At 35.3% G+C, this 20982-nt stretch overlaps 1 protein-coding gene across 3 annotated transcripts in view; it reads left to right on the top strand.

The window, feature by feature from the left end:
* APOOL (apolipoprotein O like) overlaps positions 1-20982 on the top strand; it is a 130695-nt gene that overhangs the window by 85555 nt on the left and 24158 nt on the right. For all 3 annotated transcript variants that reach the window (XM_032387882.1, XM_032387881.1, XM_032387880.1), the window contains 3 exons: positions 9218-9309; positions 15434-15547; positions 15759-15876. In XM_032387882.1, coding sequence (XP_032243773.1) covers positions 9218-9309; positions 15434-15547; positions 15759-15876 — 324 coding nt within the window. The remainder of the gene's footprint in view (positions 1-9217; positions 9310-15433; positions 15548-15758; positions 15877-20982) is intronic.

The raw sequence follows: 20982 nt of genomic DNA, 5'->3' as shown, positions 1-20982 counted from the left end.
TCCCATTTATAATTGCACCAAAAACTATATGATACCTAGGAATAAACCTAACTAAAGAGGCAAAGGATCTGTACTCAAAAACCTATAGAACACTCATGAAAGAAATTGAGGAAGACACAAAGAAACAGAAAAATGTTCCATTCTCATGGATTGGAAGAGCAAATACTGTTAAAAATACTGTTAAAATGTCTATGTTACCTCAAGCAGTCAATACATTCAATGCAATCCCTATCAAAATACTATCAACTTTTTTTCACAGAGCTGGAACAAATAATCCTAAAATTTGTATGGAACCAGAAATGACCCCAAATAGCCACAGGAATGTTGAAAAAGAAAACTAAAGCTGGTGGCGTCAGATTTCCAGACTTCAAGCTCTATTACAAAGCTGTAATCATCAAGACAATATGTAATCATCAAGACAGTATGATACTGGCACAAAAACAGACACATAGATCAATGGGACAGAATAGAGAACCCAGAAATGGACCCTCAACTATATGACGAACTAATCTTTGACAAAACAGGAAAGAATATCCAGTGGAAAAAGAACAGTCTCTTCAATAAATGTGTTGGGAAAATTGGACAGCCACATTTAGAAGAATGAAACTGGACCATTTTCTTACACCATACACAAAAATGAACTCAAAATGGATGAAAGACTTAAATGTGAGACGGGAATCCATCAAAATCCTTGAGGAGAACACCAGCAACAACCTCTTTGACCTTGGCTGCAAGAACTTCTTGCTGGACACATCTCCAAAGGCAAGGGAAACAAAGGCAAAAATGAACTGTTGTTACTTCATTAAGATAAAAAGCTTTTGCACAGCAAAGGAAACAGTCGACAAAACCAAAAGACAACTCACAGAATGGGAGAAGATATTTGCAAATGTCTTATCAGTTAAAGGGCTAGTATCCATAATCTATAAAGAGTTTATCAAACTCAACACCGAAAGAATAATTCAAGCAAAAATGGGCAGAAGACATGAACAGGCATTTCTCCAAACAGGACATACAAATGGCCATCAGATACATGAAAAAATATTCCTAGTTATCTTACTGTCTTTGGAGCAGTTGTAAATAGGATTTATTCCTTAATTTCTCTTTCTGCTGTGTTGTTATTGGTGCAGATGCACAGATTTTTGTATATTGATTTTGTACCTGCGACTTTACTAAAAAAACAGTTATAACAGTTTTTTGGTGGAGGCTTTCAGGTTTTCTATATATATATTACCATGTCATCTGCAAATAGTGTAAGTTTTACTTCTTGCCGATTTGGATGCCTTCTATTTCTTTTTGCTGTCTGATTGGTGTGGCTAAGACTTCCTGTACTATGTTTAAAAACAGTGGTGAGAGTTGACGTCACTGTCTTATTCCTGACCATAGAGGCAAAGCTCAAAGTTATTGCCATTTAGGATGCTATTAGCTATGGTTTTTTTTATATGTGGCCGTTATTATGTTGAGGTATATTCCCTCAAACCCTACTTTGTTGAGGGTTTTTGTCATGAATGGAGGTGCTATTTTGTCAAATGTTTTTTCTGCATGTTTTGAAAGGTTCTTATCCTTTCTTTTATTAACATTTATTGATGCGGTGTATCCTGTTGTTTGATTTGTAAATATCGATCCACCCTTCCAACCCAGAAATAAATCCCACTTCATTGCAGTGACTGATTTCTTTAATATATTTTTGGATTTGGTTTGCTAACATTTTATTGAGAATTTTTGCATCCATGTTCATGAGGGATATTGGCCTGTAATTCTCTTTTTACTGGGGTCTTTATCTGGTTTTGATATCAAGGTAATGCTGGCCTCATAGAATGAATTTTTAGGTTTTCCTTCCTTTTCTATTTTTTGGAGTAGTTTGAGAATAGGTATTAACTCTTCTTTAAGTGTTTGGTAGAATTTGCCCATGAAGTCATCTGGCCCTCAACCTGTTTGCTGGGAGTTTTTTGATTACTGATTCAATTTCTTTACAGGTTATTGGTCTGTTCAAGTTTTCTGTTTCTTCCTGTTTCCGTTTTGGTAGTTTATATGTTTCTACACGTTTATCCATTTCTTCCATGTAGTTCAATTTGTTGGCATAAAGATTTTCATAATATTTTCTTATAGTGTTTTGTATGTCTGTGGCGTTGGTTGTTATTTCTCCTTTCTCATTTATGATTTTATTCATTTGGGTTCTTCCCTTTTTCTTTTTCATAAGTCTGGTTAGAGGTTTATCAGTTTTACTAATTTTTTCAAAGAACCAGTTCCTGGTTTCCTTGATCTGTTCTATTGTTTTTTTTTTTTTTTTAGTTTAAGTATCATTTATTTTTTCTCTAATCTTTATTATTTCCTTGCTTCTGCTCATTTTAGGTGTTGTTCTTTTTGTAGCTCCTCCTTTGTGTAAGGTTAGGTTTTTTATCTGAGGTTTTTCTTGCTTCTTTAGGTAGGCCTGTATTCCTATGTCCTTCCCTCTTAGGACTGCTTTTGCTGTATACCAAGGTTTTGGACCATTGGTTTTCATTTTCATTGTTTCTGTTATATTTTTAAATTTCTTTTTTAATTTCCCCATTGGCTCATTCATTGTTTTGCAGCATATTGTTTAACTTCTACGTATTTGTGGTCATTCCAAATTTTTTCTTTTGGTTGCCTTCTACTTTCACAGTGGTCAGAAAAGGTGCATGGGATGAGTTCAATCTTTCGATATTTTTGAGGCCCGTTTTGTAACACAGTATGTGATCTATTGTGGAAAATGTTCCATGTGCACTTGAAAAGAATGTATATTATGCTGTTTTAGGATGGAATGATCTGAATATATCTGTTAAGTCCACCTGGTCCAGTGTGTCATTCAAAGCCATTGTATCCTTGTTGTTTATATGTTTAGATGGGCTCTGTCCATTGATGTAAATGGGGTGTTAAAATCCCGTAATATTATTGTGTTATTGTCAATTAGTTCTTTTATGTTTGTTACTGTTTTATATATTTGGGTGCTCCCATGTTGGGTGCATAATTATTTAAGATTGTTTCATCTTCTTTTTAGATTGTCCCCTTTATTATTATATAGTGACCTTCTTACAGTCTTTGTTTTGAAGTCTAATATTGCTACTCTGGTTTTCTTTTGGTATCCATTTGCATGATAAATGTTTCTCCATCTGCTCATTTTCAATCTGCAGTTGTCTTTAGGTTTAAAATGAGTCGTTGTAGGCAGCATATAGATGGGTCTTCTTTTTAAATCCATTCTGACACCCTATGTGTTTGGATTATAGCATTTATTCCATTTACATTCAAAGCAATTACTGATAGATACGTCTTTATTGCCATTTTATTACTTGTTTTGTCTTTGTTTACGGAGATTTTTTCTGATCCTTTCTTGTTTTTGTCACGTTTGGTCTCCTTTCCACTCAGAGTCCCCTTTAATATTTCTTGCAGAGCTGGTTTAATGGTCAGGAACTCTTTTAGTTTTTGTCTTGGAAAGTCTATCTCTTCTTCTATTCTGATAGCCTTGCTGGATAGAGTATTCTTGGTTTCACGTTTTTCCCATTTAGCACTTTGAATATGTTATGCCACTCTCTTCTGGCTTGCAAAGTCTCCATTGAGAAATCTTGAACCAGCCTTATGGGTTTTCCCTTGTAAGTTAAGGACTTCTTTTCTCTTGCTGCTTTCAAGATTATCTTCTTTATCACTATATTTTGCAGTTTTAATTACAATATGTCTTGGTGTAGGCCTGCTTCTATTGATTTTGATGGGAATTCTCTGTGCCTCCTGGTTCTGGTTGTCTGTTTCCTTTCCCAGATTTGGGATGTTTTCGGCTATTATTTCTTCAAATAAACTTTCTGCCCCCTTTTCTCTCCATTTTCTGGGACTTATAATACGAATGTTATTACATTTGATGGAGTCACTGAGTACCCCTACTCTATTCTTTCTCTTTTGTTCAGCTTCATTAATTTTCATTACTTTGTCTTTGAGGTCACTAATTCATTCCTCTACTTCTTCCAGCCTGTTCATTGCATCAAGCTTGTTTCCAATCTCATCTATTGCACTTTTCATCTCTGATCAATTCTTTGTTAACTCTTTTATCTCTGTGATAATTTCTTACCTGTATTTTCTATTATTTTCTCAAGCCCAGTGAATATCCTTATGATTGTTGCTATAAATTCTACATCAAGCCTGTTACTTATATCTGTTTTTGCTTAGATCTCTGCCATGGACTTATTTTGTTCTTGCATTTGGGATCATTTCTTCCATCTTTGCATTTTGTCTAAGTCTCTGCTTTTTTTCTCTATGTTCAAAAAGCTGACCATGGGGTACCTGGGTGGCTCAGTTGCTTAAGTGTCTGACTCTTGATTTCAGCTCAGGTCATGATCTCAGCTCCGTGCTCAGTGGGGAGAGTATTCTCTCTCTCCCTCTCCCTCTGCCCCTTCCCCCTCTCACATTTGTTCTCTCTCTCAAAAAAATAAATTAAAAAAAAGAAAAAAAAAAGCCAGCCATTCTCCTACTCCTGAGAGTAATGGCCTTATAAGGAATAGGCCATGTAGTTCCCATGGCCTGGCCCTTTAGGGTGTATCTCCAGTATGTGCTGCGTGTACTCTGCTCTTGTGTTTTGGCTGCTCTGTCCTTTAGGCCAGTCATGTGCAGTGGCTCTTTGGCTGCTCTTAGAGGTTTGGTCCCTGGCCTGAATATGGCAAGTTTAAATTAGGTGTGCTCTGGTATGCTTGTGAAATGAGACCTGTCACCACCTCCACCAGAACTGAGGCCCTGTAGAACTCATCGGTTGGTAGATGTGGTGTGGGTAGGGGGTTTCTGCCGGTCTTCTGGGGGAGGGTCCCACCATGGTGGGACTGAGGCAAGCATGTCTGGAAAGGACAGCTTCACCAGCGTGCAGGGGGTAGGGCTTGGTGTATATAAGTTAGGCAAGTAGTGTTGGTGCTGCACTACTTCCTGCCAGTAGCTGTGTATTTACGCTGAAAGGCAGAGGATGAAAATGGTGCTGGCCAGCTCCTTTGTTCCTGGAGTGGTATCTATCTGAATGTTGCCTCTCAGGGATGCACTCTGAGAAGTGCAAATAATCTCCCCACTCTGTGCCCCAGGCCCTCTTCAGATCACTGTTTCCACACTTTCTGCCCCCTGGGTTGTTTACCTGCCTTCTCTCCGGGAGCTGGACAGTATCCTCCAGACTATCCCAGCCAAGCCTGCTGATCTTTAAATCTCCAGGTGTTAAGCCCTACTGGTTGATAGAACTCACAAAATTCAGTCCCTCTCATTCTCCAAGCCATTGGCTTTGGGGAAGCCTTCTTGTCCATTTCCCTGTGTGTTCCTTTCTGTCTCACCCTTCTCTAGACACGGCTCCCTCTCCTCTGCAGCAGCTAGGATCTATTTCTCCCCTAAACCACATCCCCACACTTCCTACCTTCTTTGATATGGCCTTTTCTTTCCCTTTAATTGTGGAGGTTGCTCTGCCAGTCTTCAGGTCAATTTCTGGGGTATTTAGGATTATTTAATAGTTATCTATTTGTGTTCATGGGATAAGGCAAGCCTAGCGTCTTCCTACTCTACCACCATCTTCCTTTACTCCTTTTTAAAAAAGATTTTCAAGGGTGCCTGGGTGGCTCAGTTGGTTAAGCATCTGCCTTTGGCTTACATCATGATCCTGGGATCCTGGGATTGAGCCCTGTGTCAGGCTCCATGCTCAGCGGGGAGTCTGCTGCTCTCTCTCCCGCTGCCCCTCCCCACTGCTCATGCTCTCTCTCTCTCAAATAAATAAATAAAATCTTTAAATAAAAGAAAAAAATATATAAACATTTTCAGAGTCTCTAGGTATCAAAAAAAAAAAAGACCTTGGGAATTTTATGTTAATGTTAAACTGTATGCTAACCACTGAAACTTGTTTTCTCTGCTTTCTGATGACCATTCATATTCTGGGGCTATATTAAGGATTTGAGATAGAGATGCTGGTATCAGAAAAATATTTTATTCTCTCATCATCTCATCCTGACCAAGGTTGCTAGAACCGACATCAGCCACCTCAGAATGGAATTTGCGAAAGTAGACAACTCATTACTCTCATTCAGCACATGAGGCTTGATATGCTTGATTTCTTTTTTCTCTCTTTTTACCCTGTATCTCTACGAACTTTGTCATTCCTTCTCACTCTACCACTTTTGTAGAGGGTCCCCAAGACTACCCGCGTGTTTGATGGTTAAGTAGGACGACTTAGAAGACTCAACCTATAGTCATAGGCCTTATTACTGTGAAAGATTGCAAAGTAAAATAAGAAAAGGGAAAAGGCAAATGGGGCAAAGTTTGTAAGAAACCAGGTACAAGCTTCTAAGGATCTTCTTCCAGTGGAGTCATATAAGATGTACTTAATTCCTCCACTAATGAATTATGATAATACATGTAAGATGCTGTCAGCCAAGGAAGCTCATTAGACACTGAGCAGTCAAGGTTATTACTAGCAGCTGATCACATAAACACACTCTCTCTAGCATGTCCAGAATTCCAGACTAGAAGGAAAGTAGTTGCTCAGCATAAACCATATTATTTCAACAGTTTAAGCACAATGCTTCACTCTTATCATTCAGAGAATGTTTTCTATCATTGTATGGAACTGTTTACCAGAGAAGTCCCCAGATGCCAACCAAGAGCGAACCTTGCAAGCAGGACTTTCTAATAATAGCAGTCTTGAGATACTATGTGAACTCTTTTCTGCACACTATTATATAACTGTCTTTCATAAATACATGGCGAATTTTGTATTTTCCCATCTTCTACCTCTGAGTATGGAAATTCTTCTCAGTAGGCATTACTGCCTCTCTTCCTCACTGAAGTCCTTACTAAACTGGTACAGTTCTCTGGTTAGTAGCCATTTTGGTTATCTTCCATTCATCTTCTATCCACAACTCAGTTGCCAATCATTGTTCCCAAACTAAATTACATGTGTTTCAAAGTCACAGCTCTTACTGGAATCAAATATCAGATACCTTATGGTTGGTTTGCCCAGCTTTAGTCCTTAAAGTAGTCTCACCTCAAGTATACCCAATCAGATACAAAACCTTTGTGAATTATAAGAACATTTCAACATTCTAACTCTAGCCCATATATCTCATCCCAATAGATCTAACACTCTCCCTATAGCTAATATTAATGGGTACTGATACCCATTTTTAATTCTAATACTGTGAGCAACTTTCACTTGGATACATATTATAATATAAATTACTTATTAGGAAAAAAATTGAAAACCAAGATCACTCTATGTAGCATATAAGACTCAAAGAAGAACATACTAATCAATTTTCAGTAAGAAACTCATAATCCACTTGCAAAAGAATATGTTTCTTAGGTCATTCACATTGTTTCTCAATGTCAGAGCTAGAATAATCTAACCCACTGTTTTTCAAATAGAGATCTCGACCTATTATTAGGTAATGAAATAAGCATAGTGAATGAATAAGCATGAATCTCAGGAGACATTTTATTAGAAAAATAAAATAGAGGAGAACAACAAATATCAGAGTGTTTTGTACTTAGTATGGGTAAATAGTGTGAAAGTTTTCTTTCCATGGAGTGTGTGTGTGTCTGTGTAAGATAGGTCATAGGTCATATTGTAGAATTTATTCTGAGTCATGGTCAAAAAATGTTTGAAAGCTGTTGATTTAGTCTAACCCCATTAGCTACATATAGAGGTCCAGAGAAGGGAAATCACTCAATGATTTCATAGTACATAACTTGTTAGTGGCTGTGTCTAGAGTCCTTTCCTACTTATGGGAGTAGGGTTATTGAATCCAAATGAAATTTATATTTTGTTAGACTGCCCTTCATAGCAAGTAAAGAGAAGATGAATGTAAGTCTTTTTTTTTTTTAATATTTAAAATGACACATCAAGGAAAAAAAAAATGCTACTTTCCAAGGTTAGAAGCAGCACAATTAGGGGAATTTGGCTGAGTCAAGGAAACTTGCATTAAGAGATGTTAGGTCAGTAAAATCAAGAATCAAACTATAGATACTAGAATAATAGTGAGCAGGACCTGAGTAAAGGAGCAACTTAAGACATGTTTTTTTTTTCTAACTTATGTTTTAACAGATATAGACCCTCTTTCACAGAACCACGCAAACTAGTCTAAAACCAAAGGAAAGCTAAATTAGAGGTTGAAGCAGCCTACCTACCCACCTCTACCAAGCTCAGTCTCGTAGACTGTAGGCCTCCTTACGAATAGGTAAACCAGACACAGAAATAGCTCTTCTTTCTATCTTTTTATCTTTCATTAACATTGCCTGCAAACATCCCCAGTTATTTTTCACCTTAGTCTTTACTGATATGAACCAGTGGTCTGTTGGAACTAAGCTAGGCTATATGAAGTTACTAGTGACATTGTATTTGGAAGATTTTTTTTTAAGGATTTTGCTGTAAAAAAAAAAAAAAAGTTTGGGGGCGCCTGGTTAGCTCAGTCGGTTAAGTGTCTGACTCTTTATTTTGGGTCAGGTCATGATCTCAGGGTTGTAGGATTGAGCCCTGTATGGGCGGGGTGGGGAGAGGGAGGTGGAGTCTGCTTCTCTCCTTTTCCTTCTGTCCCTCCCCTTGCTTGTACTCTCTCTCTTTTTCTCTCTAAAATAAATAAATCTTTAAAAAGTTTGAAAATGTCTCTTAGTTTGGGCACTTTTGGAAATGAATACATTATCTCAGGTTACCTGCAGTTATTAAATTATTACTTCTGTATTTTAAATCAGTGACATGAAGGAGTTATATACCTTTTAAAGTCCTTAACTGATTAGTTAGTTGAATCTTTCATGTTCCTAAGGACTTAATCAAAACAGGATATGTAAAGAGAGTCCATATCACTTTAACATGGTGTCACAAGTATAGTAGTTGATCAATTCTTTATATTACCATGCCCTATTAGATACTTGAAAAAAAAAAATGTGCTTACAACTTTGAGTTTCTTAGGCCATGAAAAAAAATACCTAGTTTTAAAAAAGAAAATCATCAACTCCCTTTGTGTAGCTAATTATCAGTTTTAAATTGAGAATACTTTTCTAAAATTGGACATGACAACTAAGAGGTATTAGTTGAATTGTGATCCTTAAGGATTTTTTAGCTACCATTTTGATTAGTATTATTACCTAAAGAATAAATTGATGTAGGTTAATGACTTGAAAGGGAATAAAGAGGACATTAAAGTTACAAAAACATCGTCTCTGCTAGCATCTGTTTGGAGTTTAATAGTTTGTTTGAATTTCATAGGTTCTAGGTTTAAGAAAATTGCTTATCCACTGGGACTGGCCACTTTAGGAGCAACTGTTTGCTACCCAGTTCAGTCAGTAATAATTGCAAAGGTAAGTTCCTTTTAAGTGATAGCTACATTTCAGTATTTGTTTAATCTCTTAGTGTGACAATATTTAAATGTCCTAAGTATCTGCAACATTTAATTTCCAGAGAAATAAAGTTAGCATCAACTCTTACTTTGGCAAAATCACATTACATTTCAGCATGGTAAATTCCATTCTTAATTACATAATCATCACAGATAGGATAAATTTTTTGAAATATAATTCAAAAATATAAATGCTGCTTTGAGGATTGGGTTCAGAGACACAGAATTAGAATTTATGGGGAGAAATACCACTCCATTGCTGAGCTATGTGAAATTCAATTTTTAATTAACAGAAAATTATACCTGCTGGATGCTGTCAGTTCATCAGATTAGTATAAGAATCAGCAAATTGGTAGATAACAGAGGCTTCTGAAGGTAAAAAAAAATCATATATACAAATTCAATTTTGATACCACCTAGAACTAAGTAACATTTTCCATGAGTCCATATTATAGCTGTTTTGTCATTTTCTTATGAGCTTACCTACAAATCCAAACATTCTCTTAATGATTTGAACAGTTTGTGCCAGTATTTTACTTTTAATACATATTCAGATTGAGAAGGAAAGCTTTGGGTAATGCAGTATTTTCTTCCTTTCCTTCTTTTCTTAATTACCAACACTTAACATTTCCCCCTCACACTTGAAGCACTGTGTAGTGTTACCAGAAGAATTTTCTGTACTTGTATTCTCATTACTACATCTCCCTAATTATTGATGTAGATAAAACTGCCTACTCAGTATTTTAAGAATGACAAGGATATAGTGCCCTATGTAGTTTGTAATTTGATGAAGCTATAAAAGTTTATAGCAAAGAGAGCATTATTCATTAAATCTAGTTGAGACACTTGGTCCAAAATGATCAACTTATTTTTTATAAATCTTTCCTAAGAATTTATATAGGAATTAGCCACTTCAATTCATATCATATTCATGCTGAAAGAAACTTCTGAGTTTATTACATTCAACTTCCTCATTTTCTCGTTTACTGATAAGAAAACTGTGGCCCAGAGAAGTTTCACAGTGACTGATTTTGTCCAGGGTTGTCTTCTGTTTCCCTGTCCATTTCTCTTCTCAATATCTAATGCTGCCACTGAATCTTTTTGTTTGTTTAGAGTTAAATAAAATTTGTAACTATTCATCCTTAAATAATTTAAGCATTATAGAAAAGTATAGGAAAAAAAAACAGTTAACCATCTGGAATTCTTTCATCCAGAAAAATATCAGTGTTAACATTTGGTAGAATGTTGTCTAGACATTTCTTTATGCATATATAGAGGTAGAAAGATAGATGGGTGAATAGGCAGATACAGTTTCATAATAACAGGATAATATTATAGTATACATCTTATTTTTAATTTTAAGAATAAAGTATTAAACTTAATTTTACTCTAACAGAAGGAAAATAAAAACAGAAGAATTCCTGAACTTCAAATAAAAATTTCTGTGATAAAAGAGTTATAAATGTGCTTTCCTGAAAGTTTTTCTATGGTTAAATGCTGTTACTGAAATTCCTAGAGTTGAGACCCTTGCTTTTCCTTTGACTGGCATATAACAATGCCATGTGTAATATCTGCTGGATTCTAACATATATATATATATATATATAACATAGATTCTTAACCTGAGATCCATGATAGACTTAGGAGTGACTCCACCACCCGAAACTATGAAAAATTTTATATATACAATAGATACCTTCTAATTTGGTATTGTTGGGACCAGTAGTTAATAATTAATTAAAAATGTTAAAGTGGAAAGTTTTTAAAAGTCACAAATATGGACCTTATTTCAAATTATAAATGTGTGTCCATTTTTCTCTCTTTTGAAGTAGGTATTTTCTATGAGTATGGGTCTCCTAGTTGAAGATCATAGCATCTTTCTTACAGTTAGCCATATCTGTAGTATGTCTTCTACTGTTTTCAGTTTAGATTGCCTTTAAATAGAATGAACACTTAAAAACATTTTTAAAATAATATGAGTGCAGAATCCTCTTAAATTGTTATTATTTCTCCCAGCCTTTAACAGTTGACTTGCCCACCTCTAATTTAACAGTAGTTTGGTAAATCATTTTTTAGTCTTTACAAAGCATTTAACTTAATTTTCCTGTAGACAACAATTCTCTTCACACTCATATTTCATCCTATTATGTTACATTTATTTTTTTTAATTATAGTAAAACTGATATAGAGACTTAGAAATAAATACAACTGATTCTTGGTAAGTGCACAAATCACTTCTGAAAGACAGTACTTAGATATATTTGAGAGAACCTGCTATCGATGAATATTCAGCATTCTGTGAACATCATTTATTATACATTTTTAAGACACCTTTACTTAATCAGACAAGTCTCTTAAAAGGATATCAAATGAGAGCTCTTCTGCTATATGGGTAGTTTCTTAAGGAAAGGGCCCGTACCTTTCAGGAGATTCTCCAAGAGGTCTATGACATAAAAAAAATCACAAAATGGTAGTCTAGAAGGCTCTTTGAAAAATAAGTCACACTCCAGTTATTCACCATTTCGGAAATATACTTCAAGATAGGATTACTTTTTGCTTTTTATGGTTTTCTTCACACTGTTTTCATTATTAACTTTAATAAAGAGTATCAAGTAATCTGTCTTTGAAACCTATAAAATACCTAGGAATAAACTTATCAAATAATATTCTAAGATCTATTTATTAAAAACTATTAAACTATAGTAGGAAGGGAAAAATGAAGGGGGGGAATTGGAGGGGGAGACAAACCATGAGAGACTATGGACTCTGAGAAACAAACTGAGGGTTCTAGAGGGGAGGGGGGTGGGGGGATGGGTTAGCCTGGTGATGGGTATTAAAGAGGGCACGTATTGAATGGAGCCCTGGGTGTTATATGCAAACAATGAATCATGGAACACTACATCAAAAACTAATGATGTAATGTATGGTGATTAACATAACATAACAAAATAAAATTTAAAAAAGAAAAAAACTATTAAACTTTAGTGAAAGGCATTTTTAAAAAATTTGAATACATTTAGAGATATATCTTGTTTCTAGATGAAAGGACTGAATATTGGAATATAGCATATGTTCCCAAATTTAGAAGTTTAATTTAGTTCTTACAGAATTCCTCGATTTGTAGGGAGTATGACATTCATTCAACCAGTATTTGTTGTCCATTTACCATGTATTGGTAACTATGCTAGCATAGACAATAAAATAGACCAAAAAAAAAAAAAGAGAGAGAGAGAGAGAATATCCAAAAACAAATATATCAAGTATGTCTTTGTATATATTGTGGGGTAAGGGGAGGGTATTGTAAAGGTGGCATTTCAGATCAGCGTGTAAACAAAGAATGGATTGGGGTGCCTGGGTGGCTCAGATGGTTAAGCGTCTGCCTTCGGCTCAGGTCATGATCCCAGGGTCCTGGGATCGAGCCCCACATCGGGCTCCCTGCTCAGCGGGGAGCCTGCTTCTCCCTCTCCCTCTCCCACTCCCCCTGCTCATGCTCTCTCTCTCTGTATCTCTATGTCTCAAATGAATAAATTTTAAAAAAATCTTAAAAAAAAAAGAAAGAAAGAATGGATTGGTTATTCCAGACATGTGTTGGAATAATTGGCTTTTTGGAAAAAAATCTTAGACCTTGCAAAAATAAATTTCAGGTGGACTAAAGATCTAATCATAAAATATAATACTATAAAAATATTAGAAGAAAGAAGATAAATACCTCTGTAATGTTGAGATAGGAAAGGCACTCTTAAGCAAAACACAATCCAGAAACCATCAAAAAAATTAATGTATTTTACTACATCAAAATAAATACATTTCTTCTGATCACAATATAACATTTACAAAGTTAATGGGTAAATTAAAACTGGGAAAACTATTTGCAACATCTATAACAAAGGACTAAATAATGGCCTTCCTATAAATGGATAGAAAAAAGGTAAAGGCTCTCTAAGAAAATGAAGAAAGTAAACAAACAAGCAATCCACAAAATAAGAAACATAAATGGCCTAATATGAAGGATGCTTAACTTTATCAGCAATCAAATAAATGCAAATTTAAAGATCATTTAGATATTGGCTTTTAGTCTTTCAATTTGATAAAGATTTAAAAGACTCATAGTAATACTGCTTCTGGTAAATGGGGTATGAAAACACCTTTTTGGTGGGAGTATAAATTACTACAGTGTATTGCTGACTTTATGGAGGCAATGTGGCAATATTATCAAAAATTAAAATGTATATAATCTTTAATCCAGGTATTTCACATGCAGGAATTTGTACCAAGGAGACACCACAAAGATGTGTGGTCCCAGTTGTATGTGTAAGAACGCTAATCACAGCATGCTTATAATTGCCCAAAAAAGGGAAACATCCCATATTCCCCAAGATAGGGGATTTATTAAACTAACTGTGGCATATCCATTATAGAATACTAACTAGGCAGCTATTATAAAAGAAGCAGATCTACAGGTGTATAAACTGATATGGAAACATCTCTGACAAATTATTAAGCTTTTAAACTATCAAATCTCAATATGTATAGTGTGATCCTATTTGTGTTTTTAAAAAGGAAACAAGCTAAGTGTATATGTGTGTAGTTTATTTTAAAATTTATTTTTAAAACATAATTGAGATTGTAGTGTAGAATCTGTTCTCTAATCTCATCTTTTCAATTCAGTGGTTCATGGAAATCCATATCAGTGCATATAAATCTAAAATCTACCTCATCCTTTTTGGTAGAGGTATATTAGTATCAACATTCCATTTGTTTTAAAATGTGTATATGCATTTGTTTTAAAATGTGTGTATGTATCTAATGCACATATAAGGAAAATCTCAGGAAGAATAGCCACACAACTGTGACCAAAGTTACATTGTGGGGAGGAAGAAGACTTCCTTTATATTAGTGCTTTGATTTATTTTTCTTAAGTGTAAGTATATACTTAGCAAAAAAATTCTATTTTAAGCAAGAAAGTCAGTTTTTAAAAGTTCTTTAAGTTCATGTTTATAAAAAGTATAATCCTGGAAAGCTTCCAAAACCTCTTTAAAACTTGAAAAGTCAATAGCTATTGAAATTACTTTAGCCATAAGGAACAAAAAGATGGAGAAAGAACAGAAAGAAGGAATAAGGAGATTTTTAAAGGGAAAGAGACATGAATGAAAGTAAGAGCAGCTTCTGGAATTCACTCACCATCCTTGCCTCTGCTTTGGTGTGTTTTTAGTTCATTTGTATTTTATGTTTCTACCAAAAGAGAGTATTATTCTCTGGAGAAATACATTAATACTTTATGACAGGAGAAAGCACCAGAAAATTTGAACAAAAGTATTAACTTCATAGCATCTTAAAATCTTATTTTCTGTTTATTATCTCAAGCTGTCTTTCCCAAACTTCTGTTAAATAAGAATAGTTTTAAATTCACATATTATAGTGTGAATGCAAACTATACATTTTTAAGAATTTATTTTTCTAAGAGCAGTTTTAGGTTCACAACAAAATTAAGCAGAAGGTACAGAGATTTCCCATACACCCCCTGTTCCCACACATGCTCAGCATCCTCCATTATCAACATCCCTTTTCAACATCCCCCATTAGAGTGGTACATTTGTTGCAATTGATAAGCCTACATTGACACATTATCACCCAAAGTCATAGTTTACTTCAGGATTAACTCTTGGTGTTATACCAACTATACATTTTTTTAGCCTTTTACATGAGGCAAATAATTTTTCATATAAGATTTAGAAAATGGGGTTTTCTGTTATATGATCTAGAGATTTATATCTTTACTATTGATTCTGACCTGAGTGTTCACATAAAATACCTGACATAATTTTTTTTTAAGATTTTATTGTCAGAGAGAGACACAGCGAGAGAGGGAACACAAGCAGGGGGAGTGGGAGAGGGAGAAGCAGCTTCCCACTGAGCAGGGAGCCCAATACGGGGCTCGATCCCAGGACCCTGGGATCATGACCCGAGCCAAAGGCAGACGCTTAACGACTGAGCCATGCAGGCGCCCCAGACATAATTTTTTTTAATACTTGTTATTTTGACTTTTAAAAATATATCTTATTTGACTCACTTCTTGTTTTAATTAGGTAACTGGGAAAAAGGCATATGCTACAAGCCAGCAAATTTATGAAGCAGTTAAATCATTGTGGACAAAAATCAACAAAAAAGAGTCATTTCCTAAACCTAAAGAAAAATCTAAGGTAGAGTTTAAAGGGACCCAAAAGGGAGACATTTAGTTTTGTTGGTTGGGGTTGGGGGATTGGCTTATGATGGGAGCCCTGAACAGAGGTCAAGGATAGAATGAAAGGAGATGAAGGAACATAATATCTTTGCATACTATACGTTTTTAAGATGTTTTATTGTTTTAGCAAAATGATTTACTTATGAAAGAAAAATCTTTTTGGTAAACAGCTAGGAAATTCTGCTGAAATAGAAATACCTGCAAAAACAACTGACAGCCTGAAATACTCAGTGCCCTTGACAACAGAACTCAGCTCTGAAACAAAGACAAAATCAGAATCCACCTCAGGTTTGTTTGAAATAATTCAATTTTGTTTTCATTCTTTCCTTAAATAATGTTATCGTATTATTAGGAGTAGTTTGAACTTACGTGCTTTTTCATAAATGTTTTTTCTTTCTCATATCTGTAGTCTATATATCTTTTTAGATTGTGAGATACTTGGGTACTTGGGACTTTTTCTAATTGTCGCATTGTTCATAATACCAATCTTTGCATATGGTTGTGTGGAGTAACACTGGCGGGTTAGGTGAGTGAAGCATTTAGTATCACTTTGTAAATGTGAGCTTTGTAATTAGGTGGAGAAAAATGCGCCTTTCCAGATTTTATCAATTTACAAGCTATAAGTATGAGTCGTATCTACATAGAAGAAATACTGACTTTCCATTTCTTGTGCTATTTACCCCTATCAGTCTTAGTTTCCACCATCACTTTTATTTAGTTTAGATACTAGGAGAACATTCAGAATGAAATAGTAAAATAACACCAATCATAATACTAATAACTTTTTTAATATTAGATACTGGCAATTGATACCTTGTGAGACCAAACAGTGACAATTATACTTTCTAGGCAAATACTACTATGGTTTTACTGTAATCATTGAGAAGGTAACAGAGTATTTAATACCATTTTAAGAGTGTATTCACATAAACTCACCAGTCACTGGGTTATACAGGATTGTCTATCTGTACAATGTGAATGGTACTACCCATTGTTTTATTGCAAAGGAAATAGGGCCAACTCAGAGATAAGGAAGTAGAAAATAATGATAATATCTGCCCTTTACATTGTGCCTACTGTGATATAAAGAGCTATAAATATCATATGTTATTTAATTCTCACCCAAAAGGCAAAACAAAACAAAAAACTCTTGTGCATATGTAATTATAATCATTGCGTAATGAACAGACTGAAACGCAGGAAGCTTAAGTAACTTGCCCAAAATCATATAGCTTATGAGTAGTAGATGTATTCATAGCCTAGATTTTCCTAATACAAGTCCAAGCTCTTTCTACTGTGTATAGATTATCTAATTTAAAATCAGAGTTTAGTCTCTAATTTCAGCTACCTCCTCTATCTTAATTTTTATAAAACCTGTCACTGAGTAACAAACCTGATAGGAGTTTTACAGTGTTCTCCTATCACCTCTCATTTCTAATCTGTTGGTTTACAGTATTTATTTTTTTATTATTTACTTTCAATTCTGGTATAGTTAGCATACAGTGTTATATTAGTTTCAGGTGTACAACACAGTGATTCAACACTGCCACGCAACACCCTTTGCTCATCACAACAAGTGTACTCCTTAATCCCCTTCAGCTATTTCACCCATCCCCCACCAACCTCCCCTCTGGTAACCGTCAATTTGTTCTCAATAGTTAAGAGTCTGTTTCCTGGCTTGTCCCTCTTCCTCTATTTTCTTTTTTCTCTTGCATGCATGCAGATATAGATAGGTAGGTAGGTAGGTAGGTAGGTAGATAGATAGGTAGATAGAGATATAGAGATAGATATGTATATAAAGGAGATGTGGTATGTGTGTGTGTGTGCATATATATATCGATAGATTTTTGGGCTCTTTCCATGTTTTGACTGCTGTTGATAATGCTGTTATAAACATTGGGGTGCATGTACCCCTTCAAATCTATATTTTTGTATCCTTTGGGTAAATACCTAGTAGTGCAATTGCTGGGTTGTGGGGTTGTTCTATTTTTAATTTGGTGAGGAACCTCCATACTGTTTTCCAGAGTGGCTGCACCAGTTTGGATTCCCACCAGCAGTGCAGGAGGGTTTCTTTTACTCCATCCTTGCCGACTCCTGATGTTTCTTGTGTTGTTGATTTTAGCCATTTTGACAGGTGTGAAGTGGTATCTCATTGTGGTTTTGATTTGTATTTCCCTAATGATGAATGATATTGAGTATCTTTTCATGTGCCTGTTAGCCATCTGTATGTCTGCTTTGGAAACATGTCTGTTCATGTCTTCTGCCCATTTCTTAACTGTGTTGTTTTTTGGGTGTTGAGTTTGGTAAGTTCTTTATAGATTTTGGATACTAACCTTTTATCAGATATGTCATTTGCAGTTATCTTCTCTGATTCTGGAGGCTGCATTTTAGTTTTCTGGATTGTTTCCTTTGCTGTGCAGAAGCTTTTTATCTTGATGAAGTCCCAATAGTTCATTTTTGTTTTTTTTCCCCTTGCCTCTGGAGACATGTAGACATGTCTAGTAACAAGTTGCTACAGCCAGGTCAGGGAGGTTTCTGCTGTGATGTCCTCTAGGATTTTGATGGTTTCCTGTCTCACATTAAGGGTTGTTCGTCCATTTTGAGTTTATTTTTGTGTATGGTGTAAGAAACTGGTCCAGTCATTCTTCTGCATGTGGTTGTCCAGTTTTCTCAACATCATTTGTTGAAGAGACTGTCTTTTTTTCTTTCTTTGTTTCTTTGTTTTTTTTTTTTTTTTTGGAATGGGAGTGCTAGCAAGGAGGGAGGGGCAGAGGGAGAGAGAGAATCTTAAGCACGGCCTACACTTGGAGCCTGACATGGGGGCTTGATATCATGACCCTGAGATCATGACCTGAGCCAAACTCAAGAGTTGGACACCCAACCAACTGAGCCACCCAAGCACCCCAAGACTTTTTTTCCATTGGATATTCTTGCTTTGTCAAGATTAATTGACCATATAGTTGTGGGTCCATTTCTTGGTTTTCTGTTCTGTTCCATTGATCTATGTATCTGTTTTTGTGTCAGTACCATACTGTCTTGATGACTACAGCTTTGTAATATAGCTTGAAAGCTGTACTATAGCTTGAAGTCTGGAATCGTGAGGCCTCCAGCTTTGCTGTTCTTTTTCAGGATTGCTTTGGCTATTTGGAGTGTATTGTGTTTCCATACAAATTTTAGGATTGTTTGTTCTAGCTCTGTGAAAAATGCTGATGGTATTTTGATAGGAATTGCCTTAAATGTGTTGATTGCTTTTTAGTATAAACATTTTAAAAATGTTTGTTCTTCCAATCCTTGAGCATGGAATGTTTTTTGACTTCTTTGTGTCCTTTTCAGTTTCTTTCATAAGTGTTCTATAGTTTTCAGGGTACAAATTTTTTACCTCTTTGGTTAGATTTATTCCTAGGTATCTTACGGTTTTTGGTGCAATTATAAATGGGATTGGTTCCTTGATTTCTCTTTCTGCTGCTTCATAATTGGAGTATAGAAATGCAACAGATTTCTGTATGCTGATTTTATTTAACCTATGGCGTTGCTGAATTGATATATTTAGTTCTAACAATTTTTTGGTGGAGTCTTTTGGGTTTTCTACATAGAGTGTCATGTCATCTGCAAATAGTAAAAGTTTGACTTCTTCCTTGCCAATTTGGATGCTTTTTATTTCTTTTTGTTGTCTGATTGCTGAGGCTAAGACTTCTAGTACTCTGTTAAACAACAGTGGGGAGAGTGGACATCCCTGTCTTGTTCCTGACTGTAGAGGAAAAGCTCTCAGAATTTCCCTATTGAGGATGATATTGGCTGTGGGTCTTCTGTATATTACTTTTATGATGCTGAGGTATGTTGTCCCTATCCCTACATGGTAGAGGGTTTTTATCAAAAATTGGTGCTGCATTTTGTGAAATGCTTTTTCTGCATCTATTGAGAGAATCATATGGCTCTTATTCTTTCTTTTATTAAGGTGGTGTATCACGTTGATCATTTTGCTAATAAGGAACACCCCTGCAACCCAGGAATAAATCCCACTTGATTGTGGTGAATAATTCTTTTAATATACTGTTGGGTGTGATTTGCTAGTATCTTGTTGAGAATTTTTGCATCCATGTTCATCAGGGATATTGCCTGTAATTCTCTTTTGGTGGGGTCTTTGGTTTTGGAATCAAGGTAATGCTGGCCTTGTAGAATAAGTTTGGAAGCTTTCCTTCCATTTCTACTTTTTGGAACAGTTTGAGGAGAATAGGTATGAACTCTACTTTAAATGTCTGGTATAAATCTATTGGGAAGCCATCTGGCTCTGTATTTTGTTTGCTGGGAAATTTTTGATTACTGATTCAGTTTGTTTGCTGGTTATGGGTCTGTTCAAATTTTCTAATTGTTCCTGTTTCAGTTTAGGAATTTTGTATGTTTCTAGTTATTTGTTCATTTTTTCCATATTACCCAGTTTGTTGGCATATAATTTTTCATAATCCTCTCTTAAAATTGTTTGTGTTTCTTTGTGTTGGTTGTGATCTCTCCTCTCTCATTCATGATTTTATTTATTTGGGTCTTTTCTTTTTTCTTTTTGATAAGTCTGGCTAGGGTTTATCAATTTTATTACTTCTTTCAAAGTACCAGCTCTTAGTTTCGTTGATCTGTTCTACTGATTTTTTTAATATGGTTTATTTCTGCTCTAATCTTTATTATTTCTGCTCTAATCTATATTATTTCCCTTCTTCTGCTGGCTTTATGATTTATTTGCTGTTCTTTTTCTAGCCCCTTTATGTATAAGATTAGTTTGTGCATTTGAGACTTTAGTCCTTCTTGAGGTAGGCCTGTATTGCTATATACTTCCCTCTTAGGACCACCTTTACTGTATCTGAAATGTTTTGGACTGTCGTGTTTTCATTTCTTTGTTTCCATGTATTTTTTTTTTCATTTCTTCTTTAATTTCCTGGTTAAGTCATTCTTTCTTTCTTTTTTTTTTTTTTTAAGATTTTTATTTATTTATTTGACAGAGAGAGAGACAGCGAGAGAGGGAACACAAGCAAGGGGAGTGTGAGAGGGAGAAGCAGGCTTCCCGCGGAGCGAGGAGCCCGATGCGGGGCTCGATCCCAGGACCCTGGGATCATGACCTGAGCCAAAGGCAGACGCTTAACGACTGAGCCACCCAGGCGCCCAGTCATTCTTTCTTTAATAGGATGTTCTTTAACCTCTATGTATTTGTCTTTCCAAATTTTGTCTTTTGGTTGACTTCAAGTTTCATTGCGTTGTGTTCTGAAACTATGCATGGTATGATCTCAATCTTTTTGTACTTGTTGAAGCCTGATTTTTGATCCAGTATGCGATCTGTTCTGGAGAATGTTCCATGTACACTCGAAAAGAATTTGTTTATTCTGCTGCTTTAGGATGAAATGTTCTGAA

Source organism: Phoca vitulina, unplaced genomic scaffold, assembly GCF_004348235.1.
Source record: "Phoca vitulina isolate PV1807 unplaced genomic scaffold, GSC_HSeal_1.0 scaffold51, whole genome shotgun sequence".
Lineage (NCBI taxonomy): Eukaryota > Metazoa > Chordata > Mammalia > Carnivora > Phocidae > Phoca > Phoca vitulina.
Note: the sequence above shows the minus strand (reverse complement) of the source record. Positions and strands in the feature narration are given on the sequence as shown.